Here is a 25,204-nt window from a genome sequence, read left to right on the forward strand (position 1 = left end):
AAGGTCACAGGATTCTTCAGGGCCTGCTTCAGGGGAGAACGGCAGTCAGAGAGACCTTCCTGGATCGGCTGCCTCCTCAGATGCCAGGGTGCCATATTCTGGGGTGGTGTGTCCTGAGCCCCCAAACCCAATTCCTCCCTCAGACCCAGGGAAGCTCTGCTCCAGCGGTTTCTGCCACAGCCCCACCACGCTTAGTGTCACTCGCCTCCAAGCTACTCCCCTCCCATCGGGAAGATTCCACTCAGTACCTTTCTGAGGGAGTCCTGGTGAGGTTTCCTCCTGGGTGCCTGGCAGGCTGTCCTTACAACCCCACCACTCAGAAACCCCCAAGGCAAAGGAACACTCAGGCTGCATCAGCCACAGAAGGAGCAGTAAAAACGTCGGAAGCAGGAAGAAAACACAAACAAATATCAATAAACCATCCTGTCACAAGGCAGTTTTGTCAATTCCAAATTTTGCCACGATGGGGAAGCAGCTGCTTGCACCGAGGCGGGCCACCCTTGGCTTCCTCCTCTGGAAAACCAGAGAGACAAAGGTCAGAGGCTGTCCTAGGAGAGGGCCACAAGCCAGGACCCACACAAACTGCGGAGCCTGCAGAGGCCAGTCCCCACTCTTCTCAACTTGGAGGTAAAGACAAACAGGAGGGGCCTGCCCCAGCCCCTGAGGGAAGTTCTGCAGACGCTCCCCACTGGGGCTCTGGGAGGCACGGTTGCCTCCAGGGGCCTGTGCCTACTTCTCCTGGGGATGGTGGGTGAGCTGGGTGGGGCAGCCAGCCCTGACCTCTGGGCATCCTTTGCTCTTGCAGGACCTGGGCATGGAGTCGACCTCACTAGATGACGTTCTGTATCGCTACGCCAGCTTCCGGAACCTGGTGGACCCCATCACACATGACCTCATCATCAGCCTGGCACGCTACATCCACTGTCCCAAGCCGGTAGGGTGGCTGTGGTCCGAGCCAGCCAGGTCCCGGGGTGTGCGGTGGGTGCCTTTCAGGGCAGAGCAACTCTGTGCCCAAGGAGGACAAGCCCGTCCTGCAGGCACCAAGAGCCTGAGGTGCTCTCCCTTGGCGCCACCAGCACAGATTGGTTTTGTTTGGCCCAGGGGGTGAATTCACTGCCAACATTTAAAAACCAGAATTTTTCACATGATCCCTATATTCGGCTGCCCTTGAAAAACTGGAAGCTCCAGCAACATAAAGCCCTCATTTCTGCAGAGCCGGAGCTAAGTAGCCATCCCTGTTATACGGGGCCAAGGCCACCACACACAGTTGTACAGGTTGTGCCTTGCACAAAAGCACGCATACAGAGGGGTGGCGGGGTCGGGGAGGAAGGGGAAAGTTCAAATCCAGCCCTCTCTCTACCCACCAAGCCATGAGCCCTGGTGCAAGTCTGTGTCCCCCTGGAGGTGAACTTTTTCTTATTTGCACAAAGGTGTCATAGAAAGCTGGCCGGGGCCCTGCATGGCGCTGTCCACTTTGCCTCAGTCCCACCACTCCGATGTCTTCACCTCTGAGGCTGAGTGTCCTTTCACACCCATCCCTTCACTCATGTCCTCTTCCTGCTGGCCCTGGGAGCTCGGAAGGGAAAGCTCCATGGCTCTCCAGGCTCCACATCTGCCGCTCAGCCCCTCCTGGATGGGAGGTTCTGTCCTGTTCCTGCAGTTCCAGGTCTAGGCTTCCCCGGGGCTATGCAGCTGGACCCGGTGGGAAGGGGAGGGCTGGGCGGGGACATTTCCACACTTGAGCGCTTCTCTGTTGCTTTGGTTTTTTCTGTCTCATCCCTCAATTTCCAGTGGCTTCCAAAAGAAGTGCTTCCCCGCTGGCAGTCAGGAAACCAGAGCAGGATGAAGAGGTGCGGGAGGGAAGTTTTTCCTTTTGGTGTAGGATCTAGGCCAGGAGTGGGATGGTTCCCAAGCCCACCCCTCGCTCGGCCTGGACACAGACTTGACCGTGGTCCTATAGTGAGCTGGAGCCTTGCTCCGGAAAGGCGTTTCCTGGGGCTGGGCTCCATCTGCGGCTTTGTCGGGGGCCTTCTCTCTGACTCTGGGGCTATCTGATACGAAGGCTCTGAGGTGGGGGCCCAGCTGTGGAGGGCTGGGAGCTGGCCAGGGTCAGGAGCACAATGTTGCAGAAGGTCGGGATGCAGGTCCCAACGGGAGGGGAAGGAAAGCTGGTGTTGAGGAAGCATTGAGGCCTGATTGGTGCCAGGATCCACGGGGCGCTGGCTGGGGCTGGCGCTTCTGTCGCTTCTCATGCAGTTCCACCTGGTTCTGCCTGGGGAGGTGGGAAGGGACGGGAGTCAGGCCTGTGAGGAGGCCTTGCCGGGTGCCAGACCCTGCCTTTCCTAGAGCAGGAATGGAGTTGCTCAGAGATGAGAGAGCGAAAGGCAATGGGGCTCTCAAAAAAGTAAAAAGGAAACCGGAGGGCCATGTGTACGCCCATCTTTGAGTTGAGGAAAACAAAATTCAGTCAAGTGATCTGAGCAAGGTTACACCTCCGAGGAGAACCATGGGTGTGATTTGGGCCTATGCAGTGACTCAAAGCTGGGCAGGACACAGGCCGGGGGTCCCTGGGCGGTCAGTGCCCAAGGGGCAGGAGGAGGGGCCTGGTGGGAGCAGCTGAGCTCCCCTCCCTCCCCAACCTGCCCCTCACAGGTTGCCTCACGGACGGCCTGTGTGGGGAGAAGGACCCCCCTCTCAGATAGAGAGGCAGGCCAGGGAGTGGGTAAGGGCCATCGGGAGACCCTGTGGGACAGGGCCAGGCGAGGCCAGGCAGAGGGGCGGGAACTCCTGCCCTTGATCTTCCCTTTCCATCTGGGTAGGGCGGGGCCGGGGGGTGCCTACCTGGGTTGTTGTGGTCCATTCAGGTAGCTGTAACAAATTATTGGAACCGGGTGGCTTACAAAAGTAGAAATTTATCTCTCACACTTCTGAAGGCTGGAAGTCTGAGATCTGGGTGCCAGCCTGGTTGGTGACTGGCAAGGACCTTTTTCTGGGTGACAGAAGGTCACCTTCTTGTGTCCTCACATGGCAGGAAATGGGCAAAGGAGCACGAATCCCTTTGTGAGAGCTCCACCCCCCTGGCCTAATCACCTCCCAAAGGCCCTACCTCTGAATACCATCACCCTGGGAATTAGGTTTCAACATGTGAATTTTGGGGACATACCAACATTCAGTCCATTGCATGGTGTAACCTTCCTCAGACCACTTCATTACCTGGACTTGTTTTCCTCAAAACAAAGTCAGAGCCAGCCAGAGTGGATGAGCCCTGCTGAAGCCCAGAGACCTGGAGGGCCCCTTTCGTGCCCATGTGGCAAGCAAGGCTCTCTGGATGAGGCAGGGGTGGGAGGTCCCCAGGCTGGTGGTAGGAGCAGCCCCTCCATCCACCCCAGAGGGCTGACCGGGATGTCCTGGTCAGAGCAATTTGCATCTGAGTTCATGTCAGCCCACGTTATGGGTCTAGACATTGTGGACAGAGGTGTCAAGACCGGAGGGCTCGTTCCAAAGGTAAATTGGATACTACACGGACCCTCACTGAAAATCCTTCAGTGAGGGGCCGTGCTGTAGTTCAGATAAAACCCAAACTCCTCATCTGGCTTTGCCTGAGTCTCTGAGCTCCCCTCTCCTACTTGCCGCCCTGCGAGCTCTGCTCTAGCAGGTGGGCCTTCCTCCTCTGCCCCTGACACCTCCACACCCTCTCCTACCTCAGGGAGATCGCTGCTCCCTCTGACTGCTCCAGCCTTTCTGTCTGAGCTTCCTTCTCCTGAGTTCAGATTGAGCCTCCGGCCTCTGAGAGGCCTTCGTTGACAAGCCTGCCTCATGGAGGCTCCTGATCAGCCTGTCTCGAGCCCAATTTAGTTTTCCATTCATTTCTCTGTTTTACTTACTCGTCTCTGAAATTACCTTGCTTATTTACTTGTTGGCTAATTTATGGTCTGTTTTCCCCACTAGAATATCAACTCTGAAGGGAAGGGTGTCTATCTTGTTCACAATTCTATCCTGCACCAGGCGGGAAGGAGGCCACATATTCCACTGTGAAGTTTGAGGAGAGTTTAGTAAAGGGTTGAGGACAGGATAAAGGAAGTCAACAGGGGATGTTGAGACATCCAGAGACAGCAGCGGTAGGAAGTTGTTTCACAGGAGGACAAGCTGTATTGCCAGAGGCAGGGTGAGAACACCTGGTTCGGAGCCATGCTGCATTATCCATTGCCATACAGCAAACTACCCCAAAACAACAGACATTTATTGTTATAGTCTCTGCAGGTCAGGATTGCAGGGGCAGCTTAACTAGGTAGTTTAGCTTTGGGTTTCTCAAGACATTGGTCAGGGCTGCAGGTGTCAGAAGACTTTGCAGAAGTTGGCAGGTCTGCCAGACTCCGTGGCTCACGCCTGTAATCCCAGCAGTTTGGGAGACCGAGGCGGGCAGATCACCTGAGACTGGGAGTTGGAGACCAGCCTGACCAACATGGAGAAATCCCATGTCTGCTAAAAATACAAAATTAGCCAGGAGTGGTGGCACATGCCTGTAATCCCAGCTACTTGGGAGGCTGAGGCAGGAGAATCACTGGAACCCGGCAGGCAGAGGTTGCCGTGAGCCGAGATCGCACCATTGCTCTCCAGCCTGGGCAATAAGAGCGAAACTCCATCTCAAAAAAAAAAAAGAAAGAAGAAGTTGGCAGGTCCACTTCCAGGGTGGCACACTCGCCCTGTAGCCTCTCCATAGGACTGCTTGAGTGTCCTCACATGATGGCAGCTGGCTTGTCCCACAACAGGTGATAATATAGAAGCCATAATGCCTTTTTGTTTTTGTTTTTGTTTTGAGACAGAGTCTCACTCTATCACCTAGGCTGGAGTGAAGTGGCGTAATCTCGACTCACTGCAACCTCCGCCTCCCGGATTTAAGCAGTTCTCCTGCCTCAGCCTCTCAAGTAGCTTGGGATTACAGGCACCTGCCACCACACTCAGCTAATTTTTGGTATTTTTAGTAGAGACGGGGTTTCGCCATGTTGGCCAGCCTGGTCTCAAACTCCCGACCTCAGGTGATCCACCACGGTCTTCCAAAGTGCTAGGATTACAGGCGTGAGCCACTATGCCTGGCTTTGTTTTTTTTGTTTGTTTGTTTGTTTTGTGTGTTTGTTTGTTTGTTTTGAGAAAGGGTCTCACTCTGATGCCCAGGCTGGAGTGCAGTGGTGTGATCATGACTTACTGCAGCCTGGAACTACCAGGCTCAAGTGATCCTCCCACCTCACCCTCCTGAGTAGCTGAGACTAGAGGCAGGCACCACCATGCCTAGCTAGTTTTGGGGTTTTTTTTTTCTTATAGACATGGGGGCCTCACTATGTTTCCAAGGCTGGTCTCAAACTCCTGGCCTCAAGCAATCCCCCTGCCTTGGCCTCCCAAAGCACTAGGATTGCAGGTGTGAGCCCAACCCCCCCACAATACCTTTTAAGACCCAGTCTCAGAAGTCACAAACCATCATTGCTGCCATTCTATTGATTCTGATGATTCTGTTGCTCACCCAGACCAGCCCTGCTACAATGTGGAAGGACGCTACATAGGGGCACAGATGCCAGGAGCCAAGAGCAGCAGGGCTGTCTTAGAGGCTGGCTGCTGCACATGCCGAAGTGTGGGAATCAGAATAAACCCCCCCATCTGTCTCTCCTCCTGCCCTCTGGTCTTGCTGCCACTGCTCCCATTAGCTGAACCCAAGAGGAAGCCAGGGGGAAGAGAGCCCAGTGACGCGGTCTCTAGAGCCCAGCCTTCTGAGCAGAGAAGGGCAGAGTGGACTGTGGGGCGAGAGGAAACAGAAAAGCTGGCACACAGTCTCTGCATCTGGAATGGTGTCCAGCATAATGAGCGGGACAGTCAACATTTGATGAATGTATGAATGAATTTATGAATGAGGGAGGGATACCCTTGAATGGAGGGCAGTGGAGGGCTGTGCTTGTCGGGGTCCTGGAACAGTTACAGAGGTGCCTGGGGAGTGAAGATGGCAGATGGTATCATTGCCTAATGGCTGACAGCCAGAGCAGCGTCGGGTGCTGGGACCCCTTCCAGGTCAGCCTGCAGGTCGGCATGTCATCTTTCCTGACAGATTAATGCGAAGCCCCTCAAACATGCTCTGCCCCAGGACCTGGGCAGCCTTACTGGGAAGGTCTGGAGAGGCTGCTGCCCTGACCTGCACTCACAGTCACCTTAACTGTGCCACATTCCACTCCTGCCTTCTTCAGGGATCGGGGGAGGACTGCAGAGAGTTGACTCTGCACACAGCCGTTGCGCCTCCTGGGTGGGTTAGGATCCGCTGCACGTAACAGAAGCCCAGGCAGGCTGGCTCCAGCAAGGAAGAAAATGTGTCCCTCAGATACCAAGGTGTCTTGTGGTGCCCACAGGCAGCCAAGTTAGACCAAGGTGCTAAAACTGTAGATAAGCACAGTGCAGAGGTCCCTCCTTCCTCCTCCCTGCTCTACCCTGCCTCCCTCTGCATTCCCTCTGCACAGACTGATCTTCCCCTGCCGCATAGTAGGGAATGTGGCTGCCTGTGGCTCCCAGGTTACTTCTCAGGGTTACAGTCACTGGAGGAGTTAGGGTATGTGTGTCTCAGTGTCAAGTCCAGCTTCCTCCTCTCCTTCCTCCTCCTCCTCTCCCTCCTCCTCTTCCTACTTCTCCTCTCCCTCCTGCCATTCCCCACCTTCTTACTCCTGCACTTCTGGGCCAGTCCTGCCTAGTCCTGTTCTCTGCAGGAGGGAGCCCTAGAGGGTTCTTGAAAAGTGGAAGAGTTGGGAAAAAATGAGACAGTCTCACTGAAGGCATTTCTGGTTGTAAATGATAGAAACACTTTGAGCTGACCTAAGCCAAAGACAGGATTTCTCACAAGGAGGGCAGCAGACGGCGGTTAGGAGCATCAGCCTCAGAGCTAGCTGACTTTAGAGCTGGGCGGCCTTGCCCATCTATTTAAGTTCTTTTTGCCTCAGTTCCCTCATTTGTAAAGCAGGGATGTTAACAATACCTGTCTCATAGGGTTGTAGTGAGGTATGGGACTATAAAGAGTTCATAGGGCACTTTGGGAGGTCGAGGCAGGTGGACCACTTGAGGTCAGGAGTTCGAGACTAGCCTGACCAACGTGGTGAAACCTCGTCTCTAATAAAAATACGAAAAAAAAATTAGCCAGGCATGGATGGCAGGTGCCTGTAGTCCCAGCTACTGGGGAGGCTGAAGCAAGAGAATCGCTTGAATCTGGGAGGTGGAGGTTGCATTGAGCTGAGATTGCACCACTGCACTCCAGCCTGGTGACAGAGCAAGACTCCGTCTAAAAACAAAAAGACTTTGTAGGGCAGAGTGGTGTGGTACCTTTCCTCACTCATTATAAGGGTCATGGCTGACACTCCTATAACCAGATACAGGGTAACAGGAAAAAAGCATAACAAATTTATTTAATCAAAGTTTTACACAACATGGGAGTTTTCAGAAATGGAGACACTTAGGTGAGGCACAGTGGCTCACGCCTGTAATACCAGTACTTTGGGAGGCCAAGGCAGGCAGATCACCTGAGGTCAGAAGTTCAAGACCAACCTGGCCAACATGGTGAAACGCTGTCTCTACTAAAAATACAAAAATTAGTTGGGCGTGGTGGCATGCGCCTGTAATCCCAGCTACTCAGGATGCTAAGTCAGGAGAATCACTTGAACGTGGGAGGCGGAGGTTGCAGTGAACTGAGATGGTGCCACTGCACTCCAGCCTGGGCGACAGAGCAAGACTCCGTCACTGAAAAAAAAAAAGAAAAAACAAATGAAGACCCTTAGTCCCAACTACTTGGGAGACTGATGCAGGAGGATTACATGAGGCCAGGAATTCAATACCAGCAAGGGCAATAGAGTGAGACTCCCATCTCTTTAAAAAAAGAGAGAAAGAAAGGACCCCAAAACCTAGGGAAAGATGTCTTTTTTTGTTTGGTTTGGTTTGGTTTGGTTTTTTGTTTGTTTGAATTTTTTATTTTAATTTTATTTATTTATTTATTTATTTTTGGACGGAATTTCCCTCGTTTCCCAGGCTGGAGTGCAATGGCGCGATCTTGGCTTACCTCAACCTCCACCTCCTGGGTTCATGCGATTCTCTTGCGTCAGCCTCCTGAGCAGCTGGGATTACAGGCATGCACCACCATGCCCGGCTAATTCTGTATTTTCAGTAGAGATAGGGTTTCTCCATGTTGGTCAGGCTAGTCTCAGGCCCGCTCTGACTCCCAGAGTGTTGGGATTACAGGTGTGAGCTACCACGCTCAGCCTGTTTGTTTGTTTGTTTTTGACAGAGTCTCACTCTGTCACCCAGGCCGGAGTGCAATGGCGTGATCTCAGCTCATTGGAACCTCCACCTCCTGGGTTCAAGCAATTCTCCTGCCTCAGCCTCCCAAGTAGCTGGGCCTACAGGTGCCCGCCACCACGCCTAGCTAATTTTTTGTATTTTTAGTAGAGATGGGGTTTTGCCATGGTGGCCAGGCTGATCTCGAACTCCTGACCTTAGGTGATCTACCCACCTTGGCCTCCCAAAGTGCTAGGATTACAGGCGTGAGCCACCGTGCCCAGCCAGCTATCTATTTTTATACTCAGGTTTGGTAAAGAGTGCACAGCTTGTAGCAATGCGATTGGACAAAGGGTGTGATCCAGTGGTGATAGGCTGAGGGGACCCAGGAAGGCTGTCTGCGCAGATTGTTCTTGGCCTCTCTGTGCAGTGTTCCTTCCTACCCCTCTGGAATGCTCTTCAAGACAGAAGGGAGAGAGTGACCTACCTAGTTTTATGGCTTGCTTTGGGGTAGAGGGGTTCTAGTTTCTGTGACCTGCTTTGGGGAAGAAGAATTCTGGTTTCTCTGACTCACTCTGGGGGAGAAGGGCTAGAGACAGGAGGGCAGCAGAAGGGCAGAAAAACCTTGCTTCTGAGGCTTTCCAATTTCCTTTAGTTCAAAGCTCTCTGCTGGCCCCGGCGCCATGCTTTGGAATTGTGTTCTGAGCTCCAAAAAGTTCACGCAAACACTGCTGAGAGGAGATGCCCAATGCATCGCAGCTGCTCAGTACATGTTAGCTGTTGTCAGCTTAGTTCAGACAAGCAGAAGGGAACTCTCACTCCAGAGAGAACATCAGCTCACTTGTGGTCTCAAGGCAACTCTATGAGGTGTCCATATCTATTGTTCCTGTCTAGCCAGTGAGGAGACCAAGGCTCCTCAGTTCTCCCTGATAGTGGCAGATGCACGTCCCTCCGGAGCCTGGCCCTGTGCGTGGCTGCCCCCTTGTGGCAGTGGCAGTGCAGTGATGCCCCCTTGTCCTCTACTTTGTGCGTGTGTGTGTGTGTGTGTGTCGTGCAGTGATGCCCCCTTGTCCTCTGCTGTGTGTGTGTGTGTGTGTGTGTGTGGCAGAGTCTTGCTCTGTCTCCCAGGCCAGAGCGCAGTGGCATGATCTCAGCTCACTGCAACCTCCACCTCCTGGGTTCAAGTGATTGTCCTGCCCCAGCCTCCCGAGTAGGGACTACAGGCGCCCACGACCATGTCTGGCTAATTTTTGTATTTTTAGTAGAGACAGGGTTTCACCATATTGGCCAGGCTGGTGTTGAACTCCTGACCTCGTGATCCGCCCGCCTTGGCCTCCCGAAGTGCTGAGATTATAGGCGTGAACTACCGCGTCCGGCCTCTGTTCTCTTCTTTTAAGGCTCAGCTGCCCAAGCTGAGAGGGTGGACAGAGATTTCGGCCCCAGATTTTGGAAACCCTGGGAAGTGATTGAAGGAGGAGCTGCAGCTGAGGAGCTCAGTTCTAAGCTTTGGAGACTGGCAACATTCTGTCCTGGGGTGGTTCCAGGAGCAATGCCGGGCAGACCACCTGATCCCACCCATGGTCTTTGAACTGGTGCTTCTCCACCTCGGCTGCACTAGGGAATCACCTGGGAAACCTGAGGTCAGGAGTTCCAGACCAGCCTGGCCAACATGGCAAAACCCTGTCTCTACTAAAAATACAAAAATTAGCTGGGCGTGGTGGCAGGCGCCTGTGATCCCAGCTACTCCGCAAGCTGAGGCTTCCCCGTGTGGCCAGGTGGGGTGGCTCACACCTGTAATCCTAGCACTTCAGGAGGCCGAGGCGGGGCAGATCACCTGAGGTCAGGAGTTCGAGACCAGCCTGGCCAACATGGTGAAACCCTGTCTCTATTAAAATACAAAAAATTAGCCGGGCGTGGTGGCAGGCGCCTGTAAATCCCATCTACTTGGGAGGCTGAAGCAGGAGAATTGTTTGAACCTGGGAGATGGAGGTTGCAGTGAGCCAAGACCACGCCACTGCATTCCAGCCTGGGCAACAGAGTGAGGCTCCATCTCAAAAAAAAAAGAAAAAAAATCCCTGTTCCTGAGCCACCCACCCATCACTGGGGTGGCTCAGGCATCAGTGTTATTTTGTTGTTGTTTGGTTTGGTTTGGTTTTTTGAGACTAGGTCTCACTCTGTCTGGAGTGCAGAGGTGTGATCACGGCTCACTGCAGCCTTCACTTTTGGGGCTCAACAGTCTCCTACCTCAGCCTCCCGGATAGCTGGGACTGCAGGCACAAGCCACCATGCTGGGCTTCGTTTTTTTTGTTTTGTTTTGTTTGTTTGTTTGTTTGTAGAGAGCAGGTCTCACTATATTGCCCAGGGTAGTCTTCAACTCCTGGGCTCAAGTGATCCTCCTGCCTCAGCCTCCCAAAGTGCTGGGATTACAAGAGTGAGCCACAGCACCTGGCCCATGAGTGAACTTCAAAGCTCCCCTGAGATTCCAGTGTGCAAGATTCCAAGGTGAAGAAGCACAGCTCTAGATGGGCCATCTCCAGTGTCACATCCTATTCTCCCTTTGTTTTTATTTACGTATTATTTTATTTATTTATTTATTTTGAGACGGAGTCTCACTCTGTCACCTAGGCTGGAGTGCAGTGGCACAATCTCGGCTCACTGCAACCTCTGTCTCCTGGATTCAAGCAATTTTCGTGCCTCAGCTTGCGGAGTAGCTGGGATCACAGGCGCCCGCCACCACGCCCAGCTAATTTTTGTATTTTTAGTAGAGACGGGGTTTTGCCATGTTGGCCAGGCTGGTCTCGAACTCCTGACCTCAGGTGATCTGCCCACCTTGGCCTCCCAACGTGCTGGGATTACAGGTGTGAGCCACCGTGCCCAGCCCCTATTCTCCCTTTGAGCTCCAAGGTCAGCTCCCACCACGGCCCCTCTCCCTGAACCTGTGCTGGCCATGGCCTCCTTGTTGGAGACCCAGTGGCCTCTGGGTGGGGGTCTAACCCCATTAGCCACTCTTCTCCTTGGTGTCCGGACTCCGCTCCTCCTGCTGCTCTGACGGAGTCTTCTCTGACCGCTGTGTGTCCAGTGTCCTCTCTCCCTTCTGCTCGGTTCATTCTCTGGCCAGGAGTTTAATCTTACTAATGAATATGTCCAGCCTGGACCTGTCTTGAGCCCCAGCCCTGTAAGTCCAGTGGCATCCACAGCTGGAGGTCTTGTGAGCCCCTCAAACTTACTGTGGCCCCACGTGGGCTCACCCTCCTGCCTTCTCACCCTCTTCTTGTCCTAAGCCCCTTGACTTCTACTCAGGTCCCAAGCCCAAAACCTAGACCCTCCTCACCCTCCCTGCCCACACCTTCTCCATTCAGCGTATCGGTCAGCTGCGTGGCCTGTGTCCCTTCAGCCTCTTCAAATAGCCTGGCCCTGAGTCACCCTCTCCATCTCCTGTCCACCCCTCTCTCCATCTCCCAGTCCAAGGAACAGCCCCCTTCAGGGACTCCCCTGCAGCCCCTATGACCAGCTCCTCCTGCTTCACCCACCTTGCTTCCCCACACACAGTAGTGTGGCCAGGCTCAGCAAGAAGCCAAGTCTAGGAACCAAAAGGTGTCAGCTCCAGGGGTGGGGAATGAAGCTGTAAAGGCAGATGCTCACCTGCCTCCACATCTGCAACACACAAGAGTGACACACAGGTGTAGCACACAAGTGTGATACAGGCACAAGTGGCAGGTGATACAAGCTTATTCATCAGACGGCCAGGCACCAGGAAGCTGGGGGCAGGGGTGGGGATGGGCTGTGAACTGGAGCCCAGGGGGCTCCTCCAAATCTGCTTAGTTCAGTCTCGGACCCTCCTTTGCCTCCGGGGTCCCTCCACAGATGCCTCTCTCCTTTGGAAATTCAACTCCCACCTTCTCACCTCCTCTCTCTCGTCCACCTTCCTCAGAGTCTCCTTCTCTTGCCTTCCCATCAGCCCCAGGCCCATCCCCAGCCCTCTGGGCCTCAATTTCCCCCACTGCATAATGGGGATAACGAAAGTATCCACTGCCCTAGGGTGCTGTGGGAATTCCATAACCTTGCATGATGTCTGGTGTGCAGGGCTGACAGTGGCTTGAACCATGGAGGGACCAGATGTGATCAGGCCCCAGGCCTTCACCTGCCCTCATGTCAGTAACACACCCTGTGACTGCCACATCCCCAAGCCCTGCCACAGGCTGTTTCCTCCTCACTCAGGGATGCCTCACGTTTTCTTTCTCCATCTGAAATCACAAACCCATCGCTCTTAAAAGCTGAGCTCAGCCTGGGCGTGGTGGCTGACACCTGTAATCCCAGCACTTTGGGAGGCCGAGGCAGGTGGATCACTTGAGGTCAGGAGTTCAAGACCAGCCTGACCAACATGGTGAAACCCCAACTCTACTAAAAATATAAAAATTAGCTGGGCATGATGGCGGGTGCCTGTAATCCCAGCTACTCGGGAGGCTGAGGCAGGAGAATCGCTGTAAGGTTCTCCTGGAGGCGGAGGTTGCAGTGAGCCGAGATCGCCCCACTGCACTCCAGCCTGAGCAACAGAGCAAGACTCCGTCTCAAAAAAATAAATAAAATTAAAACAAAGCTGAGCTCAAATCTAAGCCTGGGGAGAAGTAGTCTTCCCTCCTTGCCCTGCCAGAGTTCCCTATGCAGGTGCCGGTATTCACTTAGAGAGCGTGCCTGGAGAGGTCACTGTGGGTTGGCCTCTATTCAAAGCACTGTACTAGTAGTGACTCATTTAATCCTCACAGAAACTCTTGGGAGGTCTGTACTGTAATCCCTTCACAGTTGTGGCTTGGAGGCACAGAGAAGTCAAGCAATTGTCCAGGGCCACACAGAACGGGACAAAGCCAGGACTTGAATCCCCGCAGTTTGCCCCCAGGTCTTTGCTCTTCACTACTCAATACGCTGTTTTCTGCTAGCAGAGGGGTGTGGGAATTGTAATGACAAAGCAGCCTACTGAGCACCCATTCTGTGCCAGGCGCCACGCTGACCACTATGCGTGGTTAACGCACCGGACCTCCGCACACCGAGTCGTTGGCCACATGTGGGTTCACATCCGAGCCCAGCGCTTGCATCCAAGCCTCAGCACCGGCCCACTGGCAAGAGCACACTCTGGCTCTCACACCCCAGAGGGACTCATGCCCTCACCCTGCCCAGCACGAGTTTGGCTCCGGGGACTGTTGGATGGACTTTCCTAGGGATGTAGCTGGAGTCTGTAGCATCTTTCAGCTGCATCATTTAACCCAGTGTCTGCCATAACAAAAAATCACAGACTGGTGGTCTAAACAGCAGACAGTTCGTTTCTCACAGCTCTGAAGGCCAGAAATCCAAGGCTGGCTGGGGTTTCCTCCTGAGGCTGTCTCCTAGGTCTGTCTGTCCCTCCTCCTCCTATGTCCTCCAGTGGTCATTCCTCTGCATGTCTGTGTCCTCATTTCTTCTTCTTAGGACACCAGTCATATAGGATTAGGGCCTGCTCCTCTGACCTCATTTTACCTTAGTCACCTCTTTAAAGACATTGTCTCCAAATACAGCTGCATTCCAAGGTACTAGAGGTTAGGACATCAACATGTGATTGTCAGCGGACACAGTTCAGCCTATGACACCCAGGGTTTCAAACTCAAGTGCCGCCGGGCCAGACAGGAGTGCCTGTGAATGAATCGGGCTGGGAAAGACTTGGCCTCCTCATTCATTTGTTCTCACTTCTGAGGGAGACACTGGTAAAAATATCTCACTTTCCTCTTTACTATGTGAAATACAAGGACATGAACATTTGTTCTTGGCCGTATCCTAGCTTCCTAGAACAAGTGCCTGGCTCCCAGTAAGTGCTCAATAAATCTGCTGAGCAAGAGAATGCACAGAGCAGCCCTGGACACTGGGGAGTGGCGGGGACCATGATGAGTCCCAGCCAGGGGGTCAGCAGGCACTTGGCTCCAGCCAACTGTTGTCCAATCTCCTGGAATCCAGACTTATATACATGTGTTTTTCAGTGCTAGCAACTAATTCACAAAAACTAAAACCATCCTGCAGACCTGTTTGTAGCCACTACCGTCTGCCTAGGGTGCCCACCCTAGGCCAGCAGAGCAGGGCCTCCCCCAGCTCAGCCTGGGGCAGCTGGGCTCCTACCCGGGAGACAGGAAGCCTGGGGGCTGAGACTGGTGCACCCAGCCACTCAGGGCCCCACCACCCCTGGTTGCCTCTGCAGGAAGGCGATGCGCTGGGCGCCATGGAGAAGCTGTGCCGGCAGCTGACATACCACCTCAGCCCCCACTCCCAGTGGAGGCGGCACCGGGGGCTGGTGAAAAGGAAGCCACAGGCTTGGTGAGTTACAGTCCCCCGGGTGGGTCTATGCCAGGCTGAGTGTGTGATACAGGGCGCCCCTCTCAGGGATGGAGGGGAGGGAAGGGCAGGAGTCATGGGGGGTGGTCATAGAAGCTGCCGGAAGGAGGTAAGATGGAAGGAGGATTCCAGGATGGGGAAACAGCTGGGGGGGACCCTGGTCTGGTGGGTGGGAGCTGGGGAGTATAGGCCCACTGAGATGGGATGGGCGGGAGAAAGATTTGAGAAATTTCTAATTCCTGGTGTGCTAAAGTGGGCACTCCCTGCCAAGCACAGTGTTTGGCTCATGCCTGTAATCCCAGCACTTTGGGAGGCTGAGGCAGGTGGATCACTTGAGGTCAGGAGTTCGAGATCAGCCTGACCAACATGGCGAAACCGTGTAAAAATTCAAAAATTAGCTAGGCGTGGTGGCACACACCTGTAATCCCAGTCTCTTAGGAGGCTGAAGCAGGAGAATCACTTGAACCAAGGAGGCAGAGGTTGCAGTGAGCAGAGATGGTGCCACTGCACTACAGCCTGGGCAACAGAGCACTCCCTGCTGAACTCCTCAGTTATCTCGGATGTCCTCAGAGGGACACAGACCCCAGCCATGTCCCTGGTCCGTACAGCAACAAGTGGGTTCAGAGTCCCTTGAAAATTGGTAGGGGTTGAGGGGCGTATACGACACAGAACCTGTGGGCTGTGATAACACTGTAGGAAGCAAGTAGAGGGGAACCTGGAAGGAAGGCTTCCTGGAGGAGGAAGCACACCTGTCTTTTTGCAAATGGTAGCCCAGTGGTGTGCCTTCACAAAGACTCTGGCAAGGCCTTGGTGCTGCTGCTAGCTCATCCCTGCAGGTCTCTGCAGGCTGGGGAGGGAGGGGCTGTCCCCCTCCCTCATAGAGAAGAATTCTGGTGCCTCCTTCTGTTCTGGAACTCCGCCCCCCCACCCCGCCCACAACCAGGAGATGGATCCTGGAGAGGCACCTTCCCAGGTGGATGAAGAGTGTAAGGCTGTCATGGTGTTGGCCACGGGAGGGGCTCCACCTGGGTAGAGGGGACATATATGGGAATACAGTAAGACAGGGGGCCCTTGGAACCTGGAGTGCCATGAGACTGAGCTGGTTCTTTAGCATTGGAAAGCTGGAAGTTTGAGCTCTGCTGGAACCTAAGGGCCTCTCCTGGTTCCCCACACACATGCATGCTCAGTCCGTTCTTCATTTGGAAGCCATGTCATGAGGTCTGATTCCCCTCAGGTGGAATCTCATGGCACCTGAATGAAATCCAAGCATGGGCCTCTGATTTGCCCTCCTCGCCCCCGGTCTCACCTCTCCTGCTCTCCCACCCCAGCCACACTGGCCTTCCTGCTGGTTCACAGACACACCAGGCCCTTTCCAGCCTTGGGGACTTTGTGCCCTCTGCTGGAACCTTCACCAAACTCTTCTGATGGCCCATGCTTGCTTTTTCATGTGTCAGTTCACACATTACCTTCTCCTGAGTAGCCATAGCCCCACGCTATGTCGCCCCTCACATGGTTTTGTGTGTGGTCTGTCTCCCCCTGGTAGAGGAAGAACAGGGATTTTGTCCATCCTGTTCACCACTGTGACCCTAGTGTCTAGGATACTGCCTGGCACACAGGTGAGTTTAACAAATATTTGTTAAAAGAACAAATGGGCCAGGCATGGTGGCTCACGCCTGTAATCCCAGTACTTTGGGAGGCCGAGATGGGCGGATCACCTGAAGTAGAAAGTTCAAGACCAGGCTGGCCAACATAGTGAAACCCTATCTCTACTAAAAATAAAAAAAATTAGCCGGGCATGATGGTGCACACCTGTAATCCCACCTACTCAGGAGGCTGAGGCAGGAGAAACACTTGAACCTGGGAGGCAGAGGTTGCAGTGAGCCAAGATCGCGCCATTGCACTCCCCTCTGGGCAACAGAGTGAGACTCTTGTCTCCAAAAAACAAAAAGCAACAAACTGGGGAGGAGATATCACTGTTGTCAATTGACTGGTTAGGATCGCCCAGCTGGTAAGCGGTGGGGCTGAATTCTAACCCAGCTCAGGCTGTTCACTACCACACTGCTTCCCTGGTGGAATGGCATCGATAATAGCACCAACACTTAAATCAAGCTGCACAGATGGCTGGCAGCATTCCAAGCATTTAAATGTCACGCCTTGAGAGCTTTACCTTCCAGCTCCCTGGGGCTGGACCCCAGTCAGAATCAAAATGAACAAAGTGTGGACAGCCTCCCAGCTTAGATCTCAAGGACAAATGTGCCCTGTGTTGCCAGGAAGTACAGGCCATGACCCTTGAGCTGCTGACAGTAGCATATGCTCTTGGAGCAGGCTGGGAGCCCCCTCCACCTCCCTCTCCTTCCCAGCACACTTAGAAATGCAGAAAATGGGGCCGGGCACCGTGGCTCACGCCTGTAATCCCAGCACTTTGGGAGGCCGAGGTGGGCTGATCATGAGGTCAGGAGATCGAGACCATCCTGGCTAACACAGTGAAACCCCGTCTCTACTAAAAATACAAAAAAATTAGCCGGCCGTGGTGGCACGCGCCTGTAGTCCCAGCTACTCGGGAGGCTGAGGCAGGAGAATCGCTTGAACCCGAGAGGCGGAGGTTGCAGTGAGCCGAAATGGTGCCACTGCACTCCAGCCTGGGTGACAGAATAAAACTCCATCTCAAAAAAAAAAAAGAAAAAGAAAAAAGAAAAAGAAATGCAGAAAATGGCCAGGCGTGTTGGCTCATGCCTGTAATCCCAACACTTTGGGAGGCCAAGATGGGTGGATTACCTGAGGTCAGGAGTTCCAGACTAGCCTGGCCAACATGGTGAAACCCCGTCTCTACTAAAAATATAAAAATTAGCCAGGCGTGTTGGCAGACGCCTGTAATCCCAGCTACTCAGGAAGCTGAGGCAGGAGAATCGCTTGAGCCCGGGAGGCAGAGGGTGCAGTGAACCAAGATCGTGCTGTTGTATTCCAGCCTGGGCAACAGTGAGACTGTCTCCAGAAAAAAAAAAAGAAAAGAAATGCGGAAAATGAACATCTCACCTCTGCACCTGGGCCTGGAGCCAGCAAACAGCGGGGGTGGGGTGGAGAGGGGGGCGTGGGGGGTGTGCCGGGAAAGGCACATTTGCCTTTAGGTTGAACTGCTTGGGCTCTGTCCCAAGAGCAAGCAGAAGCAAGGAGCAAGGCACTCAGCCTCCAGGAGTCAGCAGCTGCCACCAGGCTCAGAGCCCCTGAGCCCTGCCCCGCCTGCTGTCTTACCGGCTCCCCCTAGGGAATCCTTCTCTGGTGGGGAAGATGGTCTTGAAAGAGGGGACTCAGATATCCTTTGTGCCATTCATGGGAGCTGAGCTGCCACCCAAGGGTGGTAGAAGTGGGAAGCTGAGTCGAAGTGATGAATACAGCAGCAAATGTTTATTCATCACTCACCTATACAAGGCACTATATTTTGCCCTTATGAACTTATTTCATGTAACAGCCCAATGGTACTCTTAACTCAATTTTCTGGCAAATGAGGGCAGCCACATACCTCAGGCTATGGCCAGCTGGGCCCTGACAGCTGAGATGTGCAGCAATGTCAGGGGACAGGTCCCTGGTTGCGTCCACCTCTGCACTTGTGGCGTCCGACCTCCAAGCGTTTCGTAAAAGCGGTCCCTAGTGTCAGAGAGCCGAGCAGAGGCTGGCACTGCAGCTTCTGGGGGAAACGCCTGCCCCACGTGCCTGAGCCTTGCTTGTCCCTTTTCCCTTCAGCCTCAAGGCTGTCCTGGCCGGGAGCCCCCCAGACAACACAGTGGACCTATCGGGCATCCCACTGACCTCCCGAGACCTGGAGCGGGTAACCAGCTACCTGCAGCGCTGTGGGGAGCAGGTGGACAGCGTGGAGCTGGGCTTCACAGGCCTCACGGATGACATGGTCCTGCAGCTGCTGCCGGCGCTCAGCACCCTGCCCCGCCTCACCACACTGGCACTCAATGGCAACCGGCTGACCCGGGCTGTGCTGCGCGACCTCACCGACATCCTTAAGGATCCCAGCAAGTTCCCCAATGTCACGTGGATTGACCTCGGCAACAACGTGGACATCTTCTCCTTGCCCCAGCCCTTCCTGCTCAGCCTGCGCAAGCGCTCCCCAAAGCAGGGCCACCTACCCACCATCCTGGAGCTGGGTGAGGGCCCGGGCAGTGGGGAGGAGGTCCGGGAAGGGACAGTAGGCCAGGAAGACCCTGGAGGGGGCCCTGTAGCACCTGCCGAAGACCACCATGAGGGCAAGGAGACTGTAGCTGCAGCTCAGACGTGACATGGAAGTGAAGGGCCTCACCAGGGAGTCCTTGTTGGGTAGAATGCACAAGGGGAGGGAGCGTCTATCAGGTGGGTTAAGGATATTACCAAAAATTGGCCTGGCCACCCATCTACAGAAAGGCAAACCATAGCATCTGGGGAAGGGGATGTGTTAAAAGTTCCCATTGGTCCTCTCCATCTGCCCCCAATCCCATTATCTGCCATTTGGCTCTTAAGTCATCCCAGGCCCCGGAGAACTCTCACAGCTCAGCCCATGGCCTTCCCCAAAGACTTGTGGAAATGGGCACATGGCTGGAGGTCCTGGAAGCCTGAGCCATTGTGAACACCAAGAACTTTCCCCCAGAAAAATTATACAGTAGGGCCCCTACCTGCATTGCATTACATTTTTCATTTAGGGGAACAAGCTCCAACCAGATGAATGTGTCCCCACTCAAGGGAGGTTGGAATCTTTAGCAAAACTCCTATAACTCAAGAACCTGGGGGGGAAGGGGTTGGTTGCCAGAGACCCCAGTTCCATCTATGCTACGGGTGGACTGAACGTGGTCTACCTCCTTATGGAGACTCAGCCCCATTTCTGAGGCCCACCTTGTGATTCTAGGTATCTCCCCATAGGACCAGCTATCACTATGCCGTTTAACAATTAGAGCAGCCTACGATGCCCTGTGGCAGTGCTCAGGACAGACATGGTGCCCATGCCTACAGGCATAAAGTCCTGTTCAGAAATCCCTTATCAACCTTCCCTACCCACTGCTGGCTGAAAAACTACCAGACTTCTGTGTGGGCTCTGATGTCCTTAGCATGCAGTCCAAGTGACAGGCCTGGCTGGCTTCCTTCTCATCACTTGCCAGTATGACTTCGCTGACCTAGACAGGCCACAGGAACTCTTTTCCCATAACTCTTAAGTAATCCACTAACACATTCCAGAAAACCTACTGCAGAAGATGGGCTTTAAAACCTTAAAAACCTAGGACCATGAAGGAGTCCAATCCCTTGGCAGATCCAGCAAGATGCCTGAGGAGAGGGAGAAACAAACTGGGGGCTCCCAAAGGAGCCTAACTTAGCAAAGGTTCTCATCTTACCCACTCCCCTTACCCAAATGCTCTCCTAGTGAAAGGGCCCTACCAGTTAAGGAATCTCTTCTAAGTAACAGGCAACCCCTAGATCTAAGATCCAAGGGATTCTCCTGGCTCAGCCTCGCAAGTAGCTGGGAGATTGGGAGCCAATCACTCTTGAACCTTGTGGGCAAACAGTATGGGGAGTACACTCTGACAGGCCTTGGTAGGCAAGATTCCAACACAGGAAGACAGCAAGATGGGGCCTAGAGTATGGGCCCTGCGTGCTGTTGAGGTTGTGGTTAGGAATGGTGCAGTGCTGCAGGAGCTGGAAGAAAGCTACACCAAGGAACAGAGCACAGAGCAGCAGGGGCCGAAATGCTTTGAATTTCTGCCTTCAGTCTAAAGCTGTAGAATAGGGGGTTAAGAGCTTAGGCAGACCACAGGGAAGTTTGCAAGCTAGAGCAAATATGTGGACTGCTAATATCTGACAATAGTAGGCGAAATTTACTTTTTCTTCAAATACACATTTTTAAGAATCGATACCCAAGACCATCCTTTATTGTAGTATTAGTTCATGGTAACTGCATGAAAAACCATTTCAGGAAGAATTTACAATTTCCACCTTAAAGAACTTGCCCACCAACATAATCAATTTATGAAAGTCAATTCATTAAAAGGTACAGCACCTCCTGTTGGGCAGGATGGCAAGGGACAAAGCTACAACGTGGCCTGTGCCTTTGGAAGCTGAGGCAGGAGGACCATCTAAGCCCAGGAGCTTGAGACCAGCCTGGGCAACAGTGAATCCGTCTCAACAAAAAAAAAAATTTTAGCCAGGTGTGCTGTGAGCTATAGTCCCAGCTACAAGGCGGGAGGATTGCTTAGGCCTGGGTGATTGAGGCTGCAATGAGCTGTGATTGTGCCACCACATTCCAGCCTGGGCAACACAGCAAGACTGTCTCAAAAAAAAAAAAAAAAACCCAAAAAAACTCAAGAATGTAATGAATGATACCCAATGTGCCTTTTGTTGCCAAATACATCTCTTGGATCTGCTGAGCATGTCCTCTGATACACAAAGCAAGCATGTTTCTACACCCAATGTTGATGCCGGTTAAAGTTTTCATAATCCAAACTGACGGCAGCTACTGGTCCTTGGGATTGACATCCTCTGGGAATATAACCTGCAAAGAAACTACATTTCAATCTCACTTTCTGCACCAACTGACAGTCAATCACAGGGTAAGAGATATCTTCAGAAAACCGTAGGTTCACCACTACACAATCTGCCGGTAATTCCAGCTATTTTGGGTGATTTCATCATTTGATATCTTTTTTTTCAAGCGTTTTAAGAAGATCAGCTGTTTATTCATTCCACTGTCAGGTTGGGGGGAGGGGTCATTGGCCAGCTCAAGGCTTACCTTCTCTTGGGCTAAGATGCTGCCGCCAGCTCCAAAACGGCACTCTGTTCTCAAAACCTGGGGGAGCGGAGAAGGTGTATACATCTTAGAGACTGCAGATGCAGAGCAAGAGAGGCATTTCTGATGACAGCGTCAATTAATGACTTTACAAATTTAAGTCCATCCTAACAAAAACCCTTAAGACCTTATTAGAGGTAATTTTTGTAAATTATTGAGGACTACAAATCTTAATTAGCTTCTCAGGGAGTTGTAATTTTTTTTTGTTTGGGATGGAGTCTCGCTGTTGCCCAGGCTGGAGTGCAGTAGCACAATCTCAACCCACTACAACCTCCGCCTCCCGCGATTCTTCTGGCTCAGCCCCCCAAGCAGCTGGGATTACAAGTACACACCACCACACCCGGTTAATTTTTGTATTTTTGGTAGAGACGGGGTTTCACCATGTTGGCCAGCCAGGCTGGTCTTGAATTCCTGACCTCAGGTGATCCACCCACCTCAGCCTCCCAAAGTGATGGGATTATAGGCCACCATTCCCAGCCAGCCTCAGGGGAGTTGCAATCTACATTTCAGTCACATCACTTTAAACTTCACAGAGCTTACTTTTCCTTTTCATATCTGAGGAAAACTACATCTCAGCAGACAGGTAATTTGCCCAAGACTAAACAGCCAAGAGGTAAATAGCCCCTCTTTCTAGCTATTCCACCCTGGCTCCAATTCCACCGGAAAGCAAAATCAGTATCTCTGGCATAGACTACATACACTGTTACAAGGTATCAGGTTAACCAAATCCAATTGCCAACATTCCACCTGACAGCTAGGCATGGTCAGCCACTAGCCTCCCCATAGAGCAAGGCTTACCTCGTGGCAGGCTCCTTGCTCCAATACTCAGCTGCCAAACATGCTGCTGATTCTTCACGAATTTGCAACCTAGGTGAATATAGCAATTAGGTCACCGTTCAGACAAGTTTACTCCTGGGAACCAGCAAGTGGTGAAGACTTAACTGCAATCAGACAGGAGTAGTTTTCGTCAGTTATCGCTTCTGACGGCACTTCCTATTAGTGATTTCATCAGAGCAGTCAAGTACCTCACAACTCTCCAGTACTGCTCGAGATCTAGACCCTACCTGAAAAAGCTAACACTGCCACTGGAGACATTTCTTAACGAAGGAGTTTGCTTCTGCCTGTCACTTTGCTTTAAATGCAGTTCTAGGTTAGGAATGTGGGCAGCCATCTCCAGTTTCTATTTAAGTTCCATCAGATGCAATGACTTGACACATCACCCTGAAGTGTATAAAACACCTAAACGTAGAAAACTGTCAAAACGCCAATTTCCGTGCATTCAAGATGACAAAACTACGTTCTATGTTAAACCCTACACAACGCAAGCATGTTTCTACACAAAGCAAGCATGTTTCTTGCTTTGTGCCCCAGAGGGCCTCTTACCTCATGGCTACCCCGTCTTCAGCACTCTGCGGTGGGTAGGCAATCTGAAAGAGGGAGTGAAGGACAGGAATTCAGGGCACGTTCTGGCAGTTATGGTCAACTAAGTTGTAGAAGTTTCGGCGACTGCGGTCAGATAGACGTTAAACGTCGTCAGTTACCGCTTCTGACGGCACTTCCTATTACAAGTATCATCAGGACAGTCGAGTAAGTCTTCCAGTAATCCCGTTACAATCTTACCGACGTACACCGCCCTCGGGGTACCCCAAACTGCAAGCCGACCCCAACTTACCCAGCTCTCTCGGGTTTGCACACTCCCCACGGCGGGCCGCAGAGCCGGGTCCCGGCCTTCGCAGACTCCAGGCTCTGGCAGATGTGGCCCTACCACAAAAGGGCGATCTGTGAGCCTCATCCACGGCAGCCGGATTCAGCCCCCCGCTGCCCTGCCAGGCTGTCCAACACCCGGCCACAGCGCCCGCCGCGAAAGCCACGCGAGCGCAGGAGCCGGGGAGCCACGCCATCTCAACAGCTGCCCTCTGCCCTCTAGCCAGGCTTCCCGGGAACATCTCCCCAAAGATAAATAAAGAGCTCGAGCTCTTTATTTGCTCTTGCCCCCAGCTACCACTCCCAGATTCGCGGAGAACCTACCTCCATAACAACGGGAATGAAAAGGTCACAACTTATGCGCTCCAGGCCCTTAAGGAGTCGGGATATCCTATTCCTCACAAAAGGAGGGGGACGCTGGCAAAGACTCATGGGAACTTTCCGCCAAGTAGCGATGCAGACGGGCGCGCAACCCAGGGCTCCCCCTCCTGTTGAGCCTATGGTCTCTTCCACAGCCCCAGGAATTCTGGGTCACAACACGCTGGCGAGTTCCAGGGCGCCTGCGCGAGGGCTGGAGCGCGCGTTTGGGCCCCGCCTCTGCCACGCCTCAGCTGGGTGGTTTAGGGCCAATTACTCATTCTCAGTGAGCTTCCGATTGGTCATCCAGAAGACGGAGACAGCGGCGCCCCGGAAGATCACGTAAGATAATACACGTGAAACCCTATAGAACCGTGGCACACAGCAACCATTCATACTAGTATTTTCTCCTGAGCTATTGAGCGTCGCCAAATACTCTCCCCACAGCTATTTCACCATATCCACGGGGCCTCTCAAACCCCTGCGCACTGGCCACCCTCATTACTCCTTCAGCACGACCTTTAGGGAACGAGCTGATGTCTTATCTAGATCCACGTCCATCCTCTGTTCGCCTCTGCGGTAAAGCTCTGCCCACCTCCTTTCCTCTCATTCCTTGGGGCCTCATCCACCTATGCCCCTGTCTCACCTTCCATGGAAAACTCTCTCTCTACTGAAGCTTTCCTTTCAGCCTATGAACATACTCAGCTCTCTCCTTGAAAAAGAATGCATGCAACCACGTTTTGCACACACACGCTATACCAAGGGGGCCAAATTCATTTTGACTGCAAAAAACTGGGAAGGCAATCATAACACCTTTTGAGCTGGCCTCAGAAATAAGTGTAGGGTTTTTTGTTGTTGTTGTTGTTAGTTTTTGTGGGTTTTTTTTTTTTGAGACGGAATTTCGCTCCTGTTGCCCAGGCTGGAGTGCAATGGCGCGATCTCCGCTCACCGCAACCTCTGCCTCCCGGGTTCAAGTGATTCTCCTGTCTCAGCCTCCCGAGTAGCTGGAATTACAGGCATGTGCCACCACGGCCGGCTAGTTTTGTATATTTAGTAGAGACGTGGTTTCTCCATGTTGGTCAGGCTGGTCTCGAACTCCTGACCTCAGGTGATCTGCCCGCCTCGGCCTCCCAAAGTGCTGGGATTACAGGTGCCTGGCAAGAATAGGTTTTAATGGAGGAGGGGGGCTTCCAGCAAGAGCCAGGTCAAGGGATCAAGCACGAGGTCCCTCGGCCTGCCTGTATTTGGGGAGAGTGCTAAGGAGAGAGGGGCAACAGAGGTGGAAGGGAGGAGGTGTCTGGAAATGCTTGGGCAAAACCGTGGGGGTCTCGGGATGCCAGCTAGGGCATTCTGTGGGTACTGGGGAGCCTCTCAGGCCTTCAGAGCACAAAAAGGACATGTTTGTCTTTTATCTTAGGAAGGCCTCTCTGGCTGCCCTGCAGAGAATGGCTTGGGAGGGGTGGGAATTGAGCAAGAAGCCCAGTAGGAAGAGAAAGCAAAAGAGGTGGCTTTAACGGGTTTTCCCAGGTGCCTGCCCAAAAGCAGGGTGGGTGTGGAAAGCAAAGGGTGTCGTGGTGGAGAGAGGGGAGAGGTGGCTGCCCATGTCCACCACCATATATCTGCCACAACAATGGGCACGATACCTCAGCCAGCTGCCTGTACCCAGGAAGAGGGCAGTCTCCAGACTTGGGG

The 25,204-nt window shown here is 53.1% G+C and overlaps 2 protein-coding genes and 3 non-coding genes across 5 annotated transcripts in view; 1 reads left to right on the forward strand and 4 right to left on the reverse strand.

Annotated features, from left to right (window-relative positions):
• LRRC75A (leucine rich repeat containing 75A) overlaps positions 1 to 20,529 on the forward strand; it is a 49,377-nt gene extending 28,848 nt beyond the window's left edge. Inside the window, exons 2-4 of the mRNA XM_023192149.2 lie at positions 806 to 934; positions 14,507 to 14,622; positions 18,379 to 20,529. Coding sequence (XP_023047917.1) covers positions 806 to 934; positions 14,507 to 14,622; positions 18,379 to 18,922 — 789 coding nt within the window. The 3' untranslated portion in view covers positions 18,923 to 20,529. The remainder of the gene's footprint in view (positions 1 to 805; positions 935 to 14,506; positions 14,623 to 18,378) is intronic.
• On the reverse strand, positions 394 to 23,473 carry LOC111526444 (putative uncharacterized protein LRRC75A-AS1, mitochondrial). Its single transcript, XM_023192151.2, is given in 5 exon segments — positions 394 to 2,272; positions 22,250 to 22,318; positions 22,835 to 22,878; positions 23,124 to 23,150; positions 23,152 to 23,473. Coding segments are annotated over 5 exon segments (549 nt in total). The 5' UTR covers positions 23,398 to 23,473; the 3' UTR covers positions 394 to 2,109.
• On the reverse strand, positions 21,227 to 21,299 carry LOC111526464. Its single transcript, XR_002726371.1, has one exon. It is a non-coding gene; the product is annotated as a small nucleolar RNA SNORD65 (small nucleolar RNA).
• On the reverse strand, positions 22,397 to 22,467 carry LOC111526462. The gene has a single exon (XR_002726369.1). It is a non-coding gene; the product is annotated as a small nucleolar RNA SNORD49 (small nucleolar RNA).
• LOC111526463 lies at positions 22,962 to 23,033 on the reverse strand. The gene has a single exon (XR_002726370.1). It is a non-coding gene; the product is annotated as a small nucleolar RNA SNORD49 (small nucleolar RNA).
• Positions 23,474 to 25,204: the final 1,731 nt, after the last annotated feature.

The sequence above is a fragment of the Piliocolobus tephrosceles genome, chromosome 16 (assembly GCF_002776525.5).
Source record: "Piliocolobus tephrosceles isolate RC106 chromosome 16, ASM277652v3, whole genome shotgun sequence".
Taxonomy (NCBI): Eukaryota; Metazoa; Chordata; class Mammalia; order Primates; family Cercopithecidae; genus Piliocolobus; species Piliocolobus tephrosceles.